A 24,590-nucleotide genomic window follows, 5' to 3' on the forward strand; every position below is an offset into this window, starting at 1 on the left:
CAAGTCTCCGCGACGACTGCCTCCAGTTCCATTGTTATCACGTTAATTGTCGATTACTAATAGAATAATAAACAGAACATAAAATGGACGTATGTTGGATTTATATGAAAAATAATATTTCGTTTGACAGGCGTCTTTTGCACCCGCGACCCGCAATCCGCACATCGCCTAGCAACGATCTTTTTAGACCGCGCCTCAACTAATGCATGGCCTTAAGGCTATACTTCAGTTGAGGCATGGTCTAAAAAGATTGTGGCTAGGCGATGCGCGGATTGTGCAAATGACGCGTGCCGAACGAAATATAATTTGTCATATAAATTCAACTTGCGTGCATTTAATGTTCTGTTTATTGTCTATTAGTAACAATAATAATATATTCATTGACATGTTTTCTTTTTAAAGCAAATGGGTAACGTGTTTTAGTCATCTTTACACGACTTAAGAATTAATACCCCCGTTGCCATGAAACAAATGGACGTGTTCACAGCTCGACGTTCGCTCTCCGATTGCCAGCGAGTCCAAAATTTCGTCGCACCTATAGTTGAAAATTATTTGCCGTTTCACTGAAGTACCGTCTTAAAAATGATGTAAGCTGCAAATTCCGATTTGTTATCTAAAAAAAGAAGGAACTGACGTAGGAAAAACGACTAAACCATCATTTTTGTTGTTGTTTTTTTTTTAATTAATATCAGACTAAGTATAATAACCCAAATTATTAATTACCATCAATTAAACGTTTTTGTGACTCATGTAAAATTTGAGTTGTGTGAATTACGACCATTTTCCTATCCACAGTCGATATTTTAGAATGTTTGAAAAATCTTCGGCAAATGGCAGTATTTTTGATCGTCAAACGCGACGCTACAATGTTATTTATTTGTTTTGCTGAACAATCAACTATCAAAAGTTTTTTTAATTAGTTTGTTTTAAGTACATAATGTCTACATTTTTTACATTTCACCCTTAGATTATATACCCTTAAAAGAGATAAAATTTGTTTGTTAATTCTTAATCATCTTAAATAATAATAATTGAAAGATGAAACATAACATAGCTCTAGTTTATAACTAATAGTTAGGTATTTTTTTATAATTTTAATATTTTTTATTAAGTTAGTGATACTATTTTTGAAACAGATAACCCATGGCTCACCACACAAAGATTACGCGACTTTCTCAAAAAATATTTAAAAAGTCAGAAAATTACCGTTTCAATAAGAGAATACTGGACATCTAGTGACGGAACGAATGAAAATTAAATGCAATGTATAGCGCGGGGTCTCCGAATACTTTCTCGCTCACACATCGGTCGTCACCTACAGTCGACGCGGACGCCCCCACCACAGCGCATTCCCACTATCGGGCGTTTTCCACCGAAGCGCACCGGCCTTATCAGCTGGACGGTGAGGGAGGGGGTCGCCTAGTTGGCAATATGAGGCGATACACAAATCAGTTAACCTTGGGCCAGCTTGGCCCTGACTCAGCATAGTTGTCTTGCTTGGTCTGAAAATGGTATACACGGCTTCCCGTAACCCTATCAGACCACAGTGAGCTATTCTTACAAAACCCAGCTCAACACAGTCGTCTTGCTTACTCTAAAAACGGTATACACGGCTTCCCGTAACCCTGTCAGTGTACAGTGAGCCAGGCACGAGCTCAGGTTTCGCCATAGTTTTGCCTTCAACAACACAACGAACCCTTACGAATTTATTAAGGAAGTGCCTACATTCACCCTTATAAATGTAATATTATTGTAAAATACATTTCATTGTATTAATTGATAGGTACGTACATATCTAAAAACAATATAACAACGTCTCAATTAAGTAATAATATAAATGAAATGTCGTTTATTACGTCGTGTCAACCATACTGAACAAATTGTCCAAATTCAAATTTATTTGTTTTACATAGTACCTATAATGAACTTTACAAATTATAAATTCAAGACGTTCACACTATTTAAACCAAAATAAAAAGACTAATATTATAATATTTTTGTCATTTTTAATTTTCTATGAATGATTTTTATTTATTAATAGCTTACACTTAGCTTCTATGTATAGCTCATCTGACAGAATTTAAATTTAATTTGTTAATAATTATTAAACTATTTTGTATCTAATGAATAAGAACATATTATAAGATTTGAGAATATATTAAGTAAGTACTCTTTTTTTTTAATACTTATACAAAATTAACTTGAAAAAAAGAAAAATATTTATACCAAATGGGTTTTGAATTTACAAGAATTACAATTCATGCAATATGCTTTACCATCAAAGCGAATAAAATTATTATAATATTGGTTTTTTTAAGCAGTTATAATATATTTTTCATCTATATTGTATCAAACGTAATTTCCAGTAGCTACCCAAATTTAATTCAATTGCATGTCTCAGAATTCCGTTACTAGATGTCACTACTAACTCAAAAGTCCTACTAATCATCTTAATAATTGGTGTTATTGGTAGTAACGTTATGAAGTTTACAAATCAAGTAAAATGTTGTTGTAAGGGACAAGTCTGCAGACGCTGTTCAAGACTTCCATCATCATCGGCGCCAGTTTCTTCTCGGTTGCCTCGATGACGTCGTGGCTGACGAGGTTCCAGAACGAATTACTGTTTGTCACCAGCAAGTTTATCATCACGTTCACGAAACCAGCTGGAAATTAATTATTATTAGATTTATTATTTTGGCAATACATACATATACAACAACGGGAGGGGCGGAAAAAGTAGGACCAGTCGTTGTGAATGTATCGGCTTTCTACTTGAGTCGGCAATGAGGTACCCCATCTCCACCCGCTACGTATTTGTGCACGGCACGAAACGAAGCTGCACGGAAATGATGTAGCAACTATCCACTCATTCCGGGAATTATATTGTCAGGTGCGATATTTTTTAATACAGCCGTCATTGACCGCATCATTGCCCACTGAAGAAGGAAGCCGATACATTACCACGACTGGTCCTACTTTTCGCCCCTCCCGTTGTCTATGTATGACATGTCATTGCCTGTCATTGTCTATAGAGTGCTCATACTGACGCGTCTGTCGTGTTCACACAGGGAATGGTTTGATTTGAATAGATAAGTTACATGATAAATAATACACTAGCATTAACACACATTCTACGAATGTAATGCATGGATCAATGCTACATAATTTTTGGAAATCGATATTACCACCGATTTTTGTGTGAAGGACTAGTCTGACTTTGACAGCTGACGCTGATGACGCTGACGCGTCTGTCGTGTTCACTTGTCGGAGTATTCTTAGTTTCAAATTTCTTTCAGTTTATTTTAACATATTTTAGAGACCTTGGAGCTCATTTGATTTAGTGGTTATGTGTTATTAATAATTGGAAGTGACGATCAAAGTACGTAAACTTCTTCTGTGTATAATAATATCATAATACACTAGGACGTTTGTCAATGTGACAATCGATTCTAAACGTTAATAACTAATAACTTATTTATACTCTTCAGTCATTATAGAATACCAAACTCTGCTTGCAAGTACGTTATCAATAGATAGTATGGCAGTGGACCACTCGTTGCTTGTGCAAAAAATAATTATGCTCAGGATTTATTATACTAAAGATGGCGGTGACCGCATTGACCATGGCTGTGAAAAATATCGTTGAATAACACATTTAACACGTCTTATTTGATTAGAATCTCCAATTAGATAAAATAAAAAAACTCCAATTGAAGATACTATCGGAAGTAAGAGGCAGTGTGGTGTGATAACAATTATTATTGTGCATAACCGACTTGTTTATAGAATTTCTCCGGGTTACATCCGTGTTATTTTGGAGTAATAATAATTACAAGATAAAAAGAACTTTTATATACAACGTTTTTAAATTTGCTGTTGAATTATTATGCTCAATATGCTCAAACTTGTATTTGATATTAAGTAAATAAAAAACAAACAAATTAATATAGAATACTGAAATCTCATTTTGACATTTTAATTTGATTTCCATAGTAATGCACGTATATATTAATAATTTAGTTGCTAGGACCACCGCCTTAGCAACCAATAATAGTCTTTTATTTTTACGGATTTTTCTGAAATAACTTTCCATACAAAACAGAATTAACTGGAAATGAATTCAATTCTGCTTAAAGATGGCTAAAAGTATTAAAAAAATGCATTGGCATCGTGTTCTGATATATTCTAAAAGTTTCAAATGTCTAGCTAGTCGGAAAGTTAGTTAAAAATCGATTGCAAGATTTGTACCGGACAAACAAGCTAATAAAAACGTTGTAAAAATAATGGTAAAGTGTTTCTATGTTAACTATTTAGAATAGAATTTATGACAAGTGATTAATATCAAATTTTAAATTTTCTGACGCATTTTTATTAAATTAACTGTTTTTGACATTAAATACTTATTTTGGGGAATTTTGTTGAGTGCAAAATATATTTAATGAACATATTATCATTTGATATGATTATATTAAGATAGTATCATTATTATAGCGGGTAATTCCGTTACCATTATTATCGTTGATAACTTACCCAGGCCCGGATCGGAGTAAATGAAATTTTCCATGAAAATATCTGAGGCAGCGCCCACCTCAATTTTCCCGTCGCAGTGAGTGACATTCATGTATTCGATATTATTTCTCGTCACCAGCTCCCATCTGAGGCTTACTTTTGCCACGCACCGCACTGGAACAAAAAAAAATACACTTTACATTAGTTTCGTTTGTACCATTGTAGAATCGGACATACTTCATCCAGCGCTCAAAATGGAAAGTTTTACGAACCGGAGAACTCGATAATTTAAACATATTTATTATCTAATTTTATTTGTGTTTCAAAAAAGTGTGTTGGATTTTTTGTTGTATGGCATAGAGGCAATTATATTGTTGCACGGGATGGTGTGATGAGGGGTAGGTAATGAATAGAATCAGAAGGTTTTGATGCGTATAAAAGTAATTCCCCAAATTTATTATCCCTTAACACAAATTACAAGTTCAATTTACAGCTTGTACAATACAAAGTTTATAAATTAGATTTACGACGATGGTGTTTGTAATAAAAATTGTTTTAACGTTGAAGCGAGAAGCGTGTGATTAAGACGGACGAATTTAAGGTACTGATCTCTTGTTGGATTGCCACGTCTGTTTTTATATTGAAAGTAGACAAAGAAAATGCTATCCACGGCGTGGGTAAATTATTATTGCTTTCGTTCCCACACCGCGGATTGATTCCTGGAATTTTGTCTGCGAAATTTGATTAAGGTACAAACGTTATCAATCCAACAATGGATTTCTCACGACACAATGACAGGAATGCACTGTTTACTCGTTCATTCCTGTGATGCGACAAATGACACCCGACACGCAAGTATTTCTTCGGCTGGCGGAAGACTATCATATGTCCGTTCGCACGGCAGCGTTTTGCTGATTATTAAAATATTGAATAAAATATATTAAAATATAGTGATTATTAAAATCTTGTAATTTTTAGGTTTTAACTGCTATCTACACATTGCACTGTCTGCGGACTACTTCCACCCTCAATATTATTAATAGACAACGCACTCAGTACAGTAACTAGCAAGTGAATTCGCGCATAGCGACATTCGCACATGTATAGGTAGACGTCACGTGACAAAATTTCGCAATTTCCATTATGCGATATCACGCATCGCGAATTTATAGAAATATTACCTTTATTGTAATGGCGTTAGAACAGTGTTTCTAGTATCAATGTTCATTCGAGCGAACGACATTGATATTAAAATATGATTTATGCCATTCAGCAGACCCGATAAAAAGCATCGGGAAATTAAAGCAATATCACTTTTATTGTAATGGCGTTAAAACAGATTATGCCATTCGGCAGACCCGACAAAAAAGTGAGTGTCATTTTTTTCAGATGCTTCGTCCATATTAATGTCATTGCATAGAGGTATTAAATAAAAAGAGGGGCAAGGAATTGGCTTTCTCATGCAACTGAATGAAGCAGGCCAACAATACCGACAACTAGTAGCGACGCGATAAAAAAAAATGAAGGGCATCACGGAGGATTTACTTTGGTCATTATAACGTACCCATATACCTAATTAATAATGTTAACGTTACTTTTGCCGCAAATTGATTACCAGCCTGCCTCACCATACTTTTTTATATAACCTGCCTGGTTCACCATACTTTCATATAACCTGCCGCACCTAGGTTGTATGGCGTATCTAGCTCAGACGTTCAAATTATTTTTTCCATGCTCCGGTGCGCTCGGGTCCATTTCAAGCCCTGACTTCGTCTTATTCATTGTGGTAAAGCTATTATGTAATGATATCTTACTGCCAAAATAATGTAACTAGAAAATTGACGACAATTAGTTACAGTACAAATTCGGTTTTCAAATAATAATTTTGTAATACGCGTATCTCCAAAACTTCCAAAAATGTTAATAACAACAGTTCTGCTTGAATAAATTATAACTCCACTATAAAAAAAATCATCTTGTATGAGCTGTATGAGTGTACAGGTTTCTTCATGGGGTAGAGCACTACCATCGCATGTAGATGCGATACGTCACTAGACACAACATGGTTAGTGTCTGATATAGGGATCATAGGGAATGTATCCGGAAAATTATAGGTATCCGTGACTGGAGTGACGTGAAGCTATTAATTGTAGCCAGGTAAATATGGAAGTCAATTGCGCCTGACTTTGTTAACTTCACCCCAAAACCATTTTTCTGTGTACGCGCCAGCTGGCTACACCTCTCCTCCATTCCACTTATGTCATTTTTGTCTACCGTACTTTCTTGCATAATATTCTCATGTACAAAGAGACCAGGATGATTCGGCGCCAGGACAACTGGGCGCCACGCAATCGAATTAAATTCTAAAATAAATAGACGTTCGTGAATTTTATTATATGTACTTTTAAAATAGAAAATATTATTATTTTATTATTAAATATTTTAATACCTGGTGAGAATTTGAATATTCACACGTAGATAATGATTTAATTTTGTATATGTTTGAGGTCAAACGAGAAAAGATATCTTTTATTTTTATATAATGCCTCAGGCATGATAATTCTCAATCCACAATAAAAATCATTTTGTTAAGAGAAAAATGAATTAAAACGACTAAGTAGTATATAGAAACTGATTAAAATTCCTCGTCTACTTTCTGTATAAAATCGTAATGAACATATTATATTTATTTCATTCGACAGTGCGGCGGCCAATTGTCCTGGCGCCCAGTTATCCCATTCCCTGTACAAACTGTCCATGAGATAAAAATCAGACTGCATACAAGTTTTTCAATCTAATGGAATAAAGTGTATATTATCTACTCACAATAATTTGCTGTCACTTTCCCAGATCCACATAATGGAATGTAATAAGATCCATATGTCCTGTACAGTCCATCGATGCTAATTTTTGGAAAATGAGTCTCATATGTCAGTGTTCTGTCTGTAACGCTGATGCTGAAAATGTATTAAACATAAATGTTGAAAAAATATAATATTAGGGTGCGATGAATTTTGTTTGTATGGATGCTGTACTAAAAATACATAATATTATATATTCACCTCTTTTTAGTACTGTCGAAGCATTAGAAGAGTTAAAGTTAAGTTTCTAAGTTAAATTAACGATAGTATTGAAAAATAAATACACAATATTATTGCATAGTACTTTATCGATTATTTCTGAGCATGCTCCGTATATGCAGCATCGATGGACCGCACGCCACTGGTATAAACATAATTAATTACTGATCGTATTTGACCAACCGCTAAGGACAACATCCAAATGTAATATTCAAATGAATGGGGCGAGATTTATAATGATGAATGAATATGAACAGAGGAATGAAAAAAATGGCGTCAATTCAGTGTCCAGTTTTAATCTGGCATTTCACAGGACTCTACGTTTGGTGTGAAGCATCATTTTTTTATGACTATAAATGTTTCAGGAGAGGTTCCTTAAGATCGAGGTCGTCGTGTACTCAAAAGTGATTTAACTGAATTTACACGACTTTTAAGAGTTACCATGGGAGAAAGGAGCACGAAGAGGCAAAATTGAAAAATTGTAGTTATTAACAAAAACTAGCACTAAACTTCCGAACAATTCAAATGAAGAGATCTTCACGCTGGCAGTATGACGCCGAAAATATTCTATATATTAATGTAAAAAAAATTGGCCTTTGTGGCGACCAGTTAAAGTGAGTAAGAATCGTACTTTTGGTCCGGAGCCTTCACTGCAAGTGAATGTATTTTCGCCACTCTTCGGGGGTCTAGGACGATTTGGCGTCGGAACAACTAGGCGCCACGCAATCGAATGGAATTCGAAAATAAATAGACGTTCGTGAATTAAAGATACTTTTAAAATATATATTTAATATTAATAATTATTATACTATTCTTTAATACTTGGTGAGAATTTAAATATGCTCACGCAAATGATTATTTAATTAAACATATTATGTTTAAGTTCCAATGAGAAGAAAGTTCTTTTATTTTTATTTAAAGCCTGAGTAAAAAACATTATGTTCAGAGCAAAATGAATTAAAACCACTAAGTAGTAGATAGAAACTGATTCACATTAGTCGTATACTTTCTATGTAAAATCGTAATGAACATCTATTTAATTCATTCGACAGTGCGGCGCTCAATTATCCTGGCGCCCTGTTGTCCCATTCCCCTCTCCGGGATCTAGGGATCCGGGAGTTATATTGCCACTGACTAGTCTAGTCTCAGATGTTTAATTTATTATTTTCCTTTTCAACTTCAAAATTTATAATTATGCCAAATGAATGAGCAGGCTTAATACAACGTAAATACTACTCACTCAACGTGTTTGACGACGTAATCCGTACAGCCGGTGACAGTGATGTTATTGGCTGACATGAAGACGCCCTTATTAGGACCTACTGGCACGTCGGTGAACATCTCATTGATGAACAGCGGCTGCAACTTCGGCACTCCATAGTTTGGAAGTCCTGCAATACATAATTATAATTCAATATCTTTGTAAGCAAAGGGTCGTACGCATGAGATTCCCAAATACTTTATAAGCTAAATACTGCTCGTTTGCATGTATCAGTACAAATGTAATCCGTTATTTAGTGACGTCACGAATGTGACGTCATTATGTCTCATGGCATTCATATAATGACAAATTTATAAAATTTCATTCGCCGATCACTAATTTAAAATTTTTAAATTCTAAATGTTTCTGAAAGTGTGCGAACGGTACCGTATACATTTAATAATTATAAATGAATAATTATTATGAACTTAAAATAATTTATCAGTTATTTTATCACATTTATTTTATAATTCTACTGTACGAAAGGATAGAGTATTCCCAGTAAATATTTCCATATGGCAATACATACAGTTTTTGCCGGTAACGCTTCTTGATATTTCTAATTGATCCGATTGATCGCTTCAAGTTATCTCATAATAATTTAAATAATGAATCCATCAATGGCATCAATCCAGCAACAAATATCTGCTGCATAGCTGTTAATATATGTGTTTGCTGTACGGAATCCATTATTGAAGTGACAGATGAAGCAGCCATTTTGAATGACGTGTGACGTCAGATTGCTTACGTCACAAACAGTGCTTCAACGCTATAATATGGTGGAAAATCGGTTGAATAGCCTATAAAGAATTTGGGAATCTCATACATACGGCCCTTAAAGTATAGATTATGTTACTATTCTCAAAGTCAGTTAAGTACTAGTTTTCGATACAACACCCGTGTTTATAAATCGGCCAGTACATAATAATTAAGAATAAAATTACTTTATTTAGTCGGCACTTTAGGTCTATTGAGTTAATAATCAATTATGGCATGTATTCAGACACCGCCATCTTTAGATTAATAAAGCCTGAGCATAACTTTTTGCACAAGCAACGAGTGATCCACTTTTCAGCTTCAAAATCAGATCCCAGATTGCTTGATATATTGATTCGCTTTTTCTCGTTTCAAAATTAATTTTAAAAAATCTCAAATCAAATATTATGAACTATCAGTGTTATTTATAAATAATATACATTCCTGTTATTTCAGCTGTCAAAGTCAGACTAGTCCTTCACACAAAAACCGGTGGTAATATCGATTTCAAAAAAAAAGTTGGATTGATCTATGCATTACATTTGTAGAAGGTGTGTTAATGCTAGTGTATTATTTATCATGTAACTCATCTAGCCAAATCAAACCATTCCCTGTGTGAACACGATAGACGCGTCAGTATGAACACTCTATAGAACAATGACAGGTCATCCATCGACAACAACGGGAGGGGCGGGAAAAGTAGGACCAGTCGTTGTAAATGTATCGGCTTTCTACTTGATTCAGCAATGATTCAGATATTTGATCCTACCACTGGAAGGTACTTTTTCAGGTAGTCATAATATATGACTTAATGAATAATAAATTATAATTGATAAAAGTTTCTGTACTAATTTTTCAATATGTTATCAGGGAAAAGTTTATAACTCGACACCTACTAACATCTTTAAGTTCAAATGTAATACCCTTAACAAAAAATAAATGTTCATCATAAGGTTTAATTAAATAGTAATAGAGCAAAAAAAACTGCTATGCCAAAAGTTTGTAAGTAGGTAACTATATTACCTACAAAGTGTTTTTTTTTTATAAATACTATTTTTCAATGCATTTTTCATCACTGGAAGACATTCCACTATAGTCGATAATAATTTCCAGCATTGTAACATGGTTAATCTAACTTTCTAAAATAACTACAGTGACCACGGGACCCACAGTTAGAGTTGGGTTTCGGGAATTCCCCGACGGGAACTCTCGAGAAATTTTCGAGATTTTCCATTCCTAATCTCGAGAATTGAAATTTTTAACATTTCGGGAAATCTCGAGAAACTTTTCTCGGGATTCGGTATTTCTTTATTATCAAATATTAATTGAAAAAACGATTTTCCTTATGAAAAAAGTGGACAGAAAACACAAAACGTTCAAAGACTGGTCGGGGCATTTAACACAATTAAGCTAACATCGACTCAAAATGAGCGCAATTTTTGCAAACGCAGCGATTGGCAGTCTGTGTTTTTTGAAATTCCATTTTAATAAGTAATGTTTTAAACTACTTTTATTTTCCTACTTCTGTTTTGTTTGTTTTCTTACATAATATATTTAAAAAATCATATATTTTTGGAATTTGTATGTTTTTACACTGATTTTAGGATTTTTTCTTTTTTTTTAATTTCCCGATATCTCGAGAATTCCCCAGAACTCTTTTCTGGAAATCTCGAATCTCGAGATTGAGATTTTTTCGGGAAATACCCAACTCTACCCACAGTGATAATACTTTCAATGGTTTTATTCCTTGTTTTCAATATCATGCACAGTAAACTATCAAAAAGTGTTAATCCCATATTTATCCACATTCGAGAATTAAACCTTGTTACAGCTTCTTACAGTTAGCTTCTTACCCCCCCCCCCTGTTTTTATGAATAATATACTTTTGTACAATTATAAATGTTTCTATTTCAATTTATGTACATACCTTCAGCCAAGAATGGTCGCCATGCCATCATGGTTCGTTTGACGCATGTCGCAAGCTCTGGGTCGTCTCTATGACAGGAGCCTTTCATGCTGACTATAATAATTTAAATTTAATTATATATTAATCAATATTGAAGACTTAATAATTAATTATTATTTAATCATGTAAAATATTTTTAATTATCACATAATTCCAAAAAATATGTTATGTATAAAGTCATCGAGATTACTGTCACTAATAATTGAACAAATTAATGGTTATCTAATTTAAAGGGCATAATTATTATCGAAGGATAATCTAGAATACAATGAAAGTTGTCAACATACTCTAGCGGCAAAATATAAAAGCAGTTTACAATCGCATTCGCTACGATGAAGGTACGAGATAAACGCCTACTAGAGGCACTTAGCGGAAAAATACTACGTTTGCAATTTGAGACATTTTTTAATAATGGTAGGTACGTATCCAAAAAATATTAAAAAGAAAAATATTTTTTATTGAAAGTCAACGATAAACGTGAAGTCGGTTAAATAATAGTCTCATCTGATTACATATGTAGGTATTATCAATTTATGGTCATGTTTATTATTAAAATTTAATAGATTAAGTTTTCTCTATTATATTGAAAAGATGTTTGCATAATTCATAGTTTTATTAAGTACTTATTTATAAATAATAAAAAATAAATGAAATCCTTTTTATGTATATCAAAGCTAATTTCAATATGGTCACAGTATATGAATGTAGTAGAAAGCTGTTTAAAGGTTGTAGTAAAATACATTTTCAATTATAATATAACGTTTGTTTAAACATTTCAATTGACAAAACAAAATTAACATCTACAATAATATTTTAATAATATATATATCATACATAATATATAATAAAAATACTAACCAGGGTTAAGTGCCATTTTGTTTTTGCTGCTAGGTAAAGGCTGTTTACAACACTCCTCCTTTCACACGATCAATGTATGAAGTTCCTGATGCTAAATATTGAAATATACATTCATATTATAATTATATACATAATTATAACACCTGTGAGAAATATATAATTACTATAAAAATCTTTTCGAAGAAAATACAATGCCCAGCTGGACTTGAATCCGCGTTCACTCGATTCGCGCCAATGTTTTCTACCAACTATGCCCGTTTCACACAGGACACCGGTGTCTAAACACCGAAGTATCTAGCCACTCTCGATACTGCAGTGGGTATTGCAGTCACCGAATAGCGAATTTGTCTCTGATGTCAGAGCTAAAGCTACATGTCCACGTTTTTGTATGAGTCACAGTTCCTTTATTATTTTATATCATAAATTAGAAATACGAACAATGAATCAATCGAGACATACAAACTGGCTGTGTCTCGGCGACTCGAGGAATGAGCCGCTGACGGGATGGTGTCTCCATCACACCGGTATCTCGTGTGAAACAGCTCTAAGATAATATAATATGCGTCCTATCTATAGTAATTTTTACATAGTTGGAACGTTTCACATATTGCGTTGATTTTTGGCAGTCGGCTTTAGTATTTTAATTCAAAATATCATTTACCTTAATTATTAACCGGTGTCTACATTTCTCCATTTTAGAACGTTTTTATTAGGTCGTATTCTTGTTTGTCCGGTGGTTGTTTATCCAGTGCAAATCTTGCAATCAAATTTTAACTAACTTCCCGACTAGCTAGACATTTAATTTAAATAATTTAGTTGCTAGGACCCCAGACCCCCAGCAACCAATAATAGTGTTATACTTATTACGGATTTCTTCCGAAATAATTTTTCATACAAAACAGAATTAACTGAAAATGAATTCAATTCTACTTAAAGATAGCTAAAAGTATTAAAAGAATGCATTGGCATCGTGATCTGATATATTATAAATGTTTAAAATAAATATATAGGATAATAAGGCTTCAAAATTATATAAATAGATTATCTACAACGTTTAAGGAATGTCCAGGATCATGCTTTGAAAATGCAATAAAAGCTCCATTTTGACCTACGCTGAGCATGTCCACCCTTAATATGCGGCCATATATTTCCGATACAACATTTCACGGTGAAGTGTGATATGGCAAACTGCATACGCACAAGTTCCCGGACACGGACCAGACGACCTTCATTTTATTATAAACAAACATTTGTTTTGAGTGACTGTTCATCGCTAACTACTGACTAAGCCTGTTTTTTGTAGATAAACAAGCATCGCATGTTAAAGTATTTTCACCAGTACGTGATTTATTTGTTAGAGTTTCCAGTGCTCGAAATGGAAAATTTTATGAACCGGAGCGTTCCATAATTTTCCGAAAATAATAATATAATTTACCTGTGTTATTTTATACAAATATAGATGATTAGATTTCTTGTTTATATCTACCGAGCTGAAACGCGTCGCCCTAGTATTGGTTTTGTAAAGCTCCATTTTTGGCGAAATTTACTTTTTAATGCAGTTCATTTTCTTTTATACAAACGCATCGAAATCGTTAAAAAATATATTATATTTTTCATTAGAAATAGTTATTTTTTTCAAAAATGTCCAAGAAACCACGATACAACACAATTATTCGGTATTGGTTTGTCCAATGTGTGGACCAAACGGCGCCGAGGGTTGATATGCGGGTCCACCCCCTCTACTATGTGATTGGTCAATGGATCGCTTTTTCTTCTATAATATTAGCATTGTCTAGCTTTACTGACTGGGTCTAGGACGATTTGGCACCGAACAACTGGACGCCACGGAATTCGAAAATAAATAGACGTTAGGTACTTATAGGTACTTCAGAATATTCAGTATTATTATTTATATTTCAATGATTATATTTTGATTTAATAGTTGGTGAGCATGTAAATATGCAGACGTAAACAATGTTTTAATCGTGCATATGTTTAAGTTCCAACGAAAAAAGAGTTTTTTATTTTATATAAAGCATTAGGCATGGTAATTCTCAATCCGCGATAAAGAATACATTATGTTAAGAGTAAAATGAATTCAAACTACTAGGTAGTAGATAGAAAATGATTAAAATACCTCATCTACACGCAGTGACATCCCTAGACAAAATACCGCCCCTAGGCAACGTTAAAATGCTGCCACATTCTTTCATACAGTACTTTTTATCATCCTTTCATGACTCGAATATCTAAGAATAATGGGATACATTACCAATTCCAAATTCCACTAAATCTAATTTAAATGCCATCTCTGCTTCACTAGACAATAGTGACTGGCAAACATATTTGGATAAATTTTAAATTAGGTAAGTAAGTACCTACCTACCTATCATTTTTCAAATATAATTCGTAAATCTCCACGTATCATTGCTGTTCACCAAGAAAGTGACGTCCAAGAACAACGGAAGTAAACTGGACATCGCGAACCCGACAAAAAAAGTCCTGTTAATTTTTTTATAGTAGGTACCTAATTAATACATCTTGTTTCCTACTAGTAAGATGATTTTTTTAATGGAAAGATATTTCCGTTATTACTAAGGTTGGGTACTTATTTCTATATATCTAATGATTCTCCTCAATTTTCCGCCCTTTGGGTAACTGCCGCCCCCAAGCGATGCTCAATCTGCCTACCCCCACGGGACGTCACTGTCTATACGTGTCTACGACAGTGCGGCGTCCAATTGTCCGGAGGCCAGTCGTCCCATTCCCTTACTGACTATGTCCTCATTACACATTTGAATACATTATAGTTTTTATATTAATTTTGTGAGAATTCGAAGTGATCACTGCTAAAGTACAGAATCTGCTATTAAATAAATACAAATTCTTCCTAATTAAATGAATAACATCGTTGGATTACACTTTTAATATATTCTAATATAAGGTTGGTATTATATATAAATAGCTAAAATTATTTTGTTTACCTGTTGTACAATAATAGCATAGTAAAAATGGTGTGAAAATAATTGGACGTATCGCTAAATGGTACAAACCAAAGGTGTCAGAAATATCAACCAAATAGAACCTCATAATGTGATGATTTGGGTGTCTAATAAAATTACCTTATTCGCTTTTTATATCTAAATTTAATTTTGTATGTTTTAATGGTACCTATATGTATATATTTTGAAGATATATACCAAGAAATGGTACTGTTCGGTTATCAGGAATACAGCGGAAAACACAATTTGAAAATAGCTGATAAACTGGATTATTTGTTAGTTTGGGTTAGTATAGGTTAGATTAGGTTGTGTTAGGTTAGGTTAGGTTAGTTTGGGTTAGTTTAGGTTAGATTAGGTAGGGTTAGGTTAGGTTAGTGTAGGCCTCCGAATCCTCGGCTAGCTCCGGGCCTGGAGTGGAGGTACATTCAATATTTGGAAGAACAGGTAGGCACAGTATATAGTAAATGGAAACTAATGTTCACTCTGTTATAGTTAATTTATTATGTCACATTCACAAAAATTATAAAGAAAAGTCAAGTAAGCGAAAACACAGACATACAAGAACAAAATCTCATGGAACTAATTTATTATTATAATATTGTTTATATAAAATTAATACGTTTATTATTTACTTATTCACTTTAACTAGCGTAAGCGAAATTGCACGAACAGGGCTTTATACCGAAAGGTTGGGAGCCGGGTCCAATAGTAAAGAAACAAATTAAACTCGCGAAAACGACTAAGTCGCTATCTGACATTTGGAGGAGTAGGTATCGACCGGTAGGTATCTCGGACCTCGGTGAGTACCTCTTCTCAAGTTTTGACAAACTTGTATGGAGGAGAGTGAATAATTCGCGCCGCGAACCGTTGCAGGTTCGGGGTCGTAAGTGCGAGAGAAGACTGCTGATGGATCTTTTCTTTCTTTTGGTATGCTTGGCGTGTAGGGTGCCGGGGCTATGCCCCCTATCCCTTTCATCTATATTATGGCGTATGATGGAAGTCTGCTCCGTGTAGCGGTTTAGCTACTAATTGGATGTCATGTCTTATTTGAGTTTTGTAGGATGGCTTAGATGTATAAAATCATATGTATAATAATTCGTCTTCTTCTCGTTTCCTCATCGTCTTCTGGTCTTGATTATTGGGCTTTCAGGTCTTGTCGAGATTAGTTTAATTCTGTCAGTTTTGATATCATGTTGTTGGCAGTGTCGATAGTGTTTTTTAAAGCATTTATCATGTCCTTTATCTCCTCTGGTTTAGGTTTTTCCTGGGTGGTCTTCCAGGCAGGCCTGAACGAGTATCTGTCTTGGGTCCTTTCCGCTTGTCGTTTATCTGCTTCTGTGTATCCGTATCGGGCGTGTTTTGGGTGCCTCGGGCATCCCCTGTAGTTGGCCGGATGAGGGCCTCCACAGTTGGCGCATGTCGCAGGATCTGTGGTATTGGGTTTCTTGCAGTCAGCTGTGAGGTGATCGCCTGCACAACGGACGCACATTGGTCTGGCATGGCAGCAGGAAGCGGCGTGGCCGAAGCCTTGGCAGCGATGGCACTGTCCGTCCGTCGTCCTCCTGCGTAGTGGCTCCACCTTTATAGATAGTCCAAAGATTTTTTCAAGTCGGTAGATGTCTTTGGCGTCGCTGGTTCTCTCTACGTCCACCAGGATTAGCGGTATCTGAGTTCTTGAGTGGCCTTGAGTCATCCGATACGCGCTCTTGATGGTGAATCCCAGTTCCACAAGCTCGGCGCGAATTTCTTCGGCGGCCGTTTCTTCTGGAACTCCCCTGAGCACCACTTTGAGGGGTTTGTCCCCAAATAGGTTGTAGGAATGGAACTCAATGCCCTTGCTGTCTAGTAATTTTACTGCTTGTCTGTATTCTTCTATTTCTGAGATCGTTAGTATAATCCCCGTCTTGACATTTTTGGCTTCAGAGACACATATTCCTGCCTCTTCCAGCAGCTTCATGTTGTCCCTGTAAGCCTTTTTGTCGTGAAGGACAATCGGAGGGATTTTCTGTGCTCCCGTGCGGTCCAAGTTCCTCTTGGCCGAATTCTTCGAAGGCGCGTTGCCTCTTGAATTTTTTCCGGGGACTGTTGTCTTCTTCGAGCATGCCGGCTGGTTAATGTTAGGCATGTCCGGTTTCTTCGGCGAGACCGTGGCGGGTTTCTTGGCCGCTTTTTGGTCTGCCCGGTCGGTTGCTTGTCTTTTGGTCGCTTTTTTTCCGTGTTCTACGCGGGCTACGTCCTTGTCCGTTGAGGACTTGGCCGCTGCTGCGTAACTCTTCGGTGCGTCTGGCTTGCCGGCGTCGGCGGGTTTTACTGGCGCGGATGCGCGGGGATCTGCTGTGGGTTTCTGCGTGGCGGCGGTAGGGTTAGGCTTGCCGGTTACGGCGGGCTTTTCCGGCGCTGCTGTGCGGTGATCTGGGTTTGGAAGCGATACGGTGTGGCGATGTGGTGATGGATTCTAAAATCACGGGTTTTTATACAAATGTGCCCGTCGTGCAATCTTTCTTACTTTAACATCTAATACAGCTCGGTGTCGCCACGGGCACATACTTACGACTAGTTGGCGGATGTTATTCCGTCAACCAGACATATAGGCAGTAATAATTGCTTAGTACATACTCATACTTCGCCGATCAAAGATTTCCCGAGCCTTATTCCAGTACGCGGTCTCCTTGATCGACCAAAATCATTGATCCGATTCTCCCGTCGCGTGTGAGCGTGACGCCGTCATACTCGCGAGCGAGAGGGGCTCTGTCACTGCAAAGCTGGCAAATTCGTATCGCGAAATCGGTTTCAAACACGTACGACAGAGACGCCGTCGTACGTCAGAGCAGGAAAGCTGCCGGAATACCGATTCGGAAACGCCGCGCGTGGAACAGCCGCGGATATTTAGGATCGGATTTACTATGAAAATTACGCAGGATCGTGATTACAATCGGATCGATGGTTGCCCTATGTGTTGCTATACTTTGTGATTGCACATCTGTACAAATGGAAGTTTTCGCAACAGGACCTATGAGCATATGTTAACAATTACTGCGCCGTGTACGCGCGATGCGTAGCGACATCGATCCATATACCCTTAATATTACAATACCAATTACTTTTAATTATTATATGCTATCAACGCCCATCTATATGTCCCCCTTTATTATTCTCGTTAACCCTTACATTTTTACATTATTTTATACATTAGCTTACAATTTACATTACATATTAAACTTATAATTCAAATCGTATTTTATATCCTATTTAGCTTAATTATCTCCTTATCTAAACATATATTTAATCCAAACTTAATCCTATTGTTATGCTTCGTCGAGGGTCGTCATCATCCAACCGGTGGCGCATTGACTACCAGGATCAGACCGAGCGGTGGGGAGGCACTACTCCTTATGGGAGTGCCCCCATAAGGGGCGGAAAATCTAGTGTGCGTCAAATCCCCCCAACCAAAGTCAAACCACCGCTAGGATCTGATCTCAATCGGTCACCGATCCCTCCTCGACTCCGCTTAACAAAACAAAAGTATACATGTTTAAACAAAACAAGACAAAAAATATATAAAAAGGAAAATTTCTAAAGTAATTTATAACACTACGGCTCGCACACGATAATAGAGGATAGTTATTTTTTTTTTTTTTTTTTTTTTTTTTGATTGGTGTAGAGTCGGGTATTATAGTAAATAAGAACGTAGAGCTAGGAGAGAACAAGAGAAAATTTATACAAGGCAATAGGGATGTGAGAATAATTCATTCCCGGGCTGCTGGTGACGAAGTAGTCTGCCTGTTACCCTCCTGACGAGGAGTGTTTACTAGGCCAAGATCTTGGAGAAGCATCTTGCCACCAGTCCATCGTCAGGGGTGGGCGTACAGGTTTCCCGTTGTGAGCCAGGCAACCCGTTCTAGGACACATAGATTCATACGTCAGGGAGATTCCCCTGGTCGTATCTGCGACGTCAGTTGCATATAGATGGGTTTTACAAAAAAAGACAAGAAATTTACATGCGCATGTGTTAGTATCACTAAGAATTAATAACTAAGACAACAATAAAACGCTAAAGTAACCGCCGTTCTACTTCCTCAATTAGGACGCGGCGGAACCCCAACTCATACCCGTGTGAGTACTCCGCTACTCTGGGCCACTGTCCCCTTTATGCGCGCGGTGTCTTCACCGTCACGTCACGTAAGTGCTTCCGGTTAGAGAGCTTTATTGGGCGAGGGCGTGCACTCCCTCGTTCCATAGCTATTTGCCTTATGTGCGTGACTCTTCTTGCGCGCATTAGAATAGCGGTAGTAAACAATGACGTATAGTTCGGGATTCCTACCGTACGTCCGCGGATGCCGGTCGAACGGACCCCTTTAGGCGTCGTTTCCCCGAGCGTCCTGCCAAGCGGAACCTACGTTTGGGAGGCCTTGACCTGAAAGGTGTGTCGTCTAAGACGTCATCCAACGCACTCTTCCGGTCGTCAAGGCTCCCTCCGACTCCGGGCACCGTGGTGCCGTCGTCAGCCTCGGGGTTTTCTGGGGACGCCGTCCCTGGTGACGGGCGTCCCCTCGTATCGTCCCCTACATCTCCCGAGAGATACTCCCCTGATGGTGCGGGGCCGATTTCGTCCTCCACGCCATCTTCTCCTTGGGTTTCCCCAAATTCGTCTTCGCTTCCGAAGTCGGCTTCTCGAGCTTCGTCTTCCGCTGTTAGGACCACTGACGACCCGACCGGTTCGGTAACGTCGCCCAAGCTCGCGGGAGTGACGGCAGGTGGCGCTGGGGGCGTCACCGTGTCGTCTGCCCTCTCGTCAGTCACCTCGGCTCCCGTGGCCACAGGAGGCAGATAACGTCGGAGCTGATCGACGTGGAACTTATAGGGCCGTCCACGTCGATTCACATAGTATTGCGTGTGCCCCACCTTCATGATGATGGTATGTGGCCCGCTCCACTTCGCATCGAGACCGGCGCATGCGCCTGGCCTCTTCTTCGGGTGTTCTCGGGTATACACCAGATCACCCATTTCGAACGTCAGCGGACCGGTGGTAGGCTCGGTACCTCGCCTTCTGAAGTACGCCTCTTGGTTAGCCGATACCGCTGCGTTCATCTCTTCTCGGTCCAGCTGGACCTCGTCATCACGCTCTGTCCGCAGTGGGTTGCGGAAGTGTCCCGGTCGACAGATCGGGAACCCCCATAATACTTCCGCGGGTGAAAAGCCAGTCGCGGCGTTCCTCCGGCATCGGAGATCGTACATGATGTCTGGAACGTGCAGGTCCCATTTGCCGTGGTCATCGCTCGCTAGACGGACACGGAGACCCTTTTTGATCTCCTGGTTTCGGCGCTCTGTGGGGTTACAGCGCGGCATGTAAATCGCCGTCGTCCAGTGCTTTATTCCCCACTTCTCCAAAGCCACTCGCCATTTCGGATGATCAAACTGAGTACCGTTATCCGTCAGTATCGCGCGCGGATACCCGTAGCGCTTTAGGACCTGGTTTTCCACATATGGTAAGATCGCCGACACCGTCGCGGATCGCATCACAAATGCTTCCACCCAGCGGGAGAACATATCCGTCATTACAAGTAAATACTTGTTTCGACGACTAGTCGTGGGGTACGGTCCCATCAAATCTAACGCCAGGATCTCCCACGGCCTCACCGCTTCTAGATGTGACGTCTGAGGGGCCGGAGGTTGTGGGGCACCCCTCTTCCGAGTGGCGCATACCTCACAACTACGGACGTACCTTTCGACGTCACGCCGTCTCTTCTTCCAATGGTACCATTCCCTAACAGAGCGGTCGGTCTCTGCGGCTCCCGGATGCCCGCTCTGGTCATGGTACACCTTCATCACTGCTTCCCTTGTGTCGGCTGGCACGACTAGTTGCGGATCCATCCGACTACTAATTCGCACCAGCATTCCGTCCCGTACAACAACACTTCTCGTCTGACACACGTACCGACAACACCTCTCTGCAACCGCTCCGATCTCAGCCTTCACTACTGATATAATTTGCAAAGATTATTCTGTACTGTTATCGCACCGGAATTCAGATACCATCGACTCGCCGCTATCATCGCCAGCCTGAGGATTTCTAGCAGCCATCGACCTGCCGCTGAATAGTCTTTTTTAAGATAATCGCCGACAGCCGACCAACCTAGTATCTTCGCCCGGGCCTTCATAGTGGAGAATCGAACCGTCTTACGTGTCCAGACCTGAATTGCGCCTCTCTCGCCTACCCGCCCACCCAATCACATACCTACCAACTACCCACCGCCCAGTGAAGTGCTTAGCCGCGGGCCACCGCTTTCGTGTTCTCCAAAGTGCTGTGTTTCGTGTGTACCCGTGGAGTGCAGCGCTGTCAGTTCCGTGCAGTTCAGTGTTTTTGTCGTGTGCGATCCGATATACCTTCATCTCACCAGAGTTGTCGCTATCCCGGATCGCATAAATCGACGGCGGCCCCGTTCAGCTCGGTCCAGCCAGCGCAAGTGCCCCAGGGAGACCACCGGATCACCGCGCCTCAGGAGACGAGGCTGCAGCTAAGCAATCTTTCACCCTGTTTATTCTATTTAATTAAATTTCACTCACACCCATACCAATTTTACTATAAATTCATCAGCTCACATAGAATAAATTAAATACCTACTAACGTTATATTTCTTCAAAACTGCAAAAAGCACAGAGGCTTCACCTACCTGCTCGTATAACAATAGACTCGCTCGGTCCGTCTGACCCTTTTACGCCGCGTACCTTTTTACCTCAGCTCGCCGGCGAGACCCTTTCGCAGCCCCTTTTCTCAGCCCCTAAAACTAGTACTTAAAAACTTCCACCTTACCTACCAACCACCCATCCAACCCTCCCCCCCTACCTACCCAGACCCCCCCACCCACCGTGCAACAGCATTGCGCAATTTTTTTCAAACTTTTTTCAAATTTATTCTCGCGCCCTTTTTAATAAAAATAAATTACTTTCTACATATTGCACAAATTTGATTGCGCAATACCAACCCTCCCCCCCTACCTACCGCGCACTTATATTGCACAACTTCTCTCTACTCTTCTAAACTTTTTAAATTTAATTTTCGCGCCCTTTTAGTACTAATTATTTACTAACTATTGCACAAACTTAGATTGCGCAATACTAACCCTCCCCCCCTACCTACTTCGACCCCCCTACCTACCGTACATTAACTTTGCGCAATAACCTCAAACTCATTCTCGCGCCGCACAATTACAACTTACAAACATTGCACAAATCTGAATTGCGCAATTTTCAATTTTCACTCTTCAATTCTTTATCCTTCTAATTTCTAATTTCTATCGTTTAATTTTTGAATCTTTGTCTTTTACTTTTCCTCAAAATTTTTTTTTTTTTTAACCACTTACTAACAATCTTACTTTCCATAAACATTGCACAAACTCGGATTGCGCAATTTTCTAATTTTGAATTTTTTAAATTTAAATTCTTTCTTTATTTTTTTTATTTTTATTTTTTCTTTTTAATTAGTTTTTAAACTCTAATTTCCTTTAATTTTTAACTTTATACTCTTCTCTTCCCCATTTCTATCTATCTATACAATGGCACCATCAAATAAAAATAAAAAAACCCCCCTAAACAAGGACTCATTCCTCCAACTATTCAGAACGCTAATGACCGCCCTCGCGAACATGAATCCGGACGAGGTACCGACCGAGTGCCAGTTTCTATATCAAGCGAAGACAAACTCAACCGATCTAATCACTAACCCCAATTCGCCCACAGGTACCCCAACGACAGGACGACAAACGAGGAGCACCTCCCGCAATAAACAACCCGCCCCCCCCCAGCTCCCCGACTCCCAAGCAACCATCACCCCGGACGAAGTCCACTACTTAGACTCCGACGAAGAAGACAGCCTTAACAACTCCTCCAGCTCCTCACTCTCCACCCCCACGAAAGAGATCACGAAAGAAATCTCCAATAATATAACCCTCAAACCTCCCAATGGTCTGGAGACAATTGCAGAGGAAAACACAACCACCCCGCTCAACCACTCCACCCCTATAGCTCCCAGTAAAAAAGCGCGCAAAAGAATGGAGCACAATGAGAGCAGGAGAAACGCCTCAAGCTCCTCAACCAGCTCACCCAAGGCTCCCACAAACCCCACCACCGTTCCACCTCCTACACCAACTCAAACTCCCATACCGGACTCTCCACCAGGATTCTCTAGCGCCAGCTCCAGCGCCAGCTCGCAGCCGAACACGCCCCCTCCTAACCCTCCCCCGACAACCACCAACAAATCAATCAAGATCCCGCCCATTGTCATTCATGACAAAGCAGTTTACAGGAGATTCCAACACGACCTGTTCCGGTCAGGAATACCCATAGGAGACGCTGTAGACACCCGAGAAGGCATAAAAATCACCTTCCCAACCATTGAGGCATACCGATACGCCCAAAACAAACTCCAAAACGATAAGACTGCATACAACTCGTACCAAATGCAATCCAACAAACCATATAAAATCGTCCTCAGAGGACTCGACCCAATCTACACCGAGCAGGAGATTCTAGACGAACTCCTCCTGCTCAACTACCCAGTCCAAAAAGTTCACAGAATGAACAAAGGACAAAACAGGACCCCCATGCCCCTAGTCCTCCTGGACGTCGAGAAGTCAGAAAAAGGAAAGGAAGTCTACAACCTGACCTCACTATGGCAACTCCGCATCCAGGCGGAACCCCTCAGGAGGAAAGCAGCTGCTGGGCAGTGTCACAACTGCCAAGGCTTCCACCATTCGGCAATGCACTGCCATGCCCCTCCGAAATGTGTCAAATGTGCAGGAAGCCACAAAACTGACACCTGCTCTCACACCCGAGAAATGGGCCCGGCCACTTGCGCCAATTGCCATGGCCCGCACCCCGCGAATTTCAAGGGCTGCCCTAGACGCCCAGGCAACCAGGGTTTCCCCAGACGCCAGCCCCCGCAGCCTCTGATGAGCCTGCCGGCTCAACGTCCGAACGCCTGGTCCTCAAGAGCGGCCTCCCAGCGTAACAACGCCCCCCAATCTCAGGTCCCACCCACAACTACCACCACATTCATCACCCTCCCGCAGGAGCATCCTCAGATTCAGCACCTTTTACAGCTGTCTCAGAGGATAAAGTCCATATCGGAGGATGTCCAATCCACACTTCAGACCATCTGC

At 39.1% G+C, this 24,590-nt stretch overlaps 1 protein-coding gene across 1 annotated transcript; it reads right to left on the reverse strand.

Annotated features, from left to right (window-relative positions):
* Positions 1–2,080: 2,080 nt before the first annotated feature.
* LOC147069146 (uncharacterized) lies at positions 2,081–12,526 on the reverse strand. Its single transcript, XM_085951535.1, has 6 exons — positions 12,431–12,526; positions 11,534–11,626; positions 8,830–8,980; positions 7,336–7,466; positions 4,531–4,683; positions 2,081–2,663 (listed from the first exon to the last, which is right to left on the reverse strand). The coding sequence occupies exons 1-6, from the start codon at positions 12,444–12,446 to the stop codon at positions 2,488–2,490; spliced, it is 720 nt and encodes a 239-aa protein (XP_085807661.1). The 5' UTR covers positions 12,447–12,526; the 3' UTR covers positions 2,081–2,487.
* Positions 12,527–24,590: the final 12,064 nt, after the last annotated feature.

The sequence above is a fragment of the Rhyacophila brunnea genome, unplaced genomic scaffold (assembly GCF_057557595.1).
Source record: "Rhyacophila brunnea isolate RB1 unplaced genomic scaffold, BYU_Rbru_1.0 scaffold_24, whole genome shotgun sequence".
Classification (NCBI taxonomy): Eukaryota; Metazoa; Arthropoda; class Insecta; order Trichoptera; family Rhyacophilidae; genus Rhyacophila; species Rhyacophila brunnea.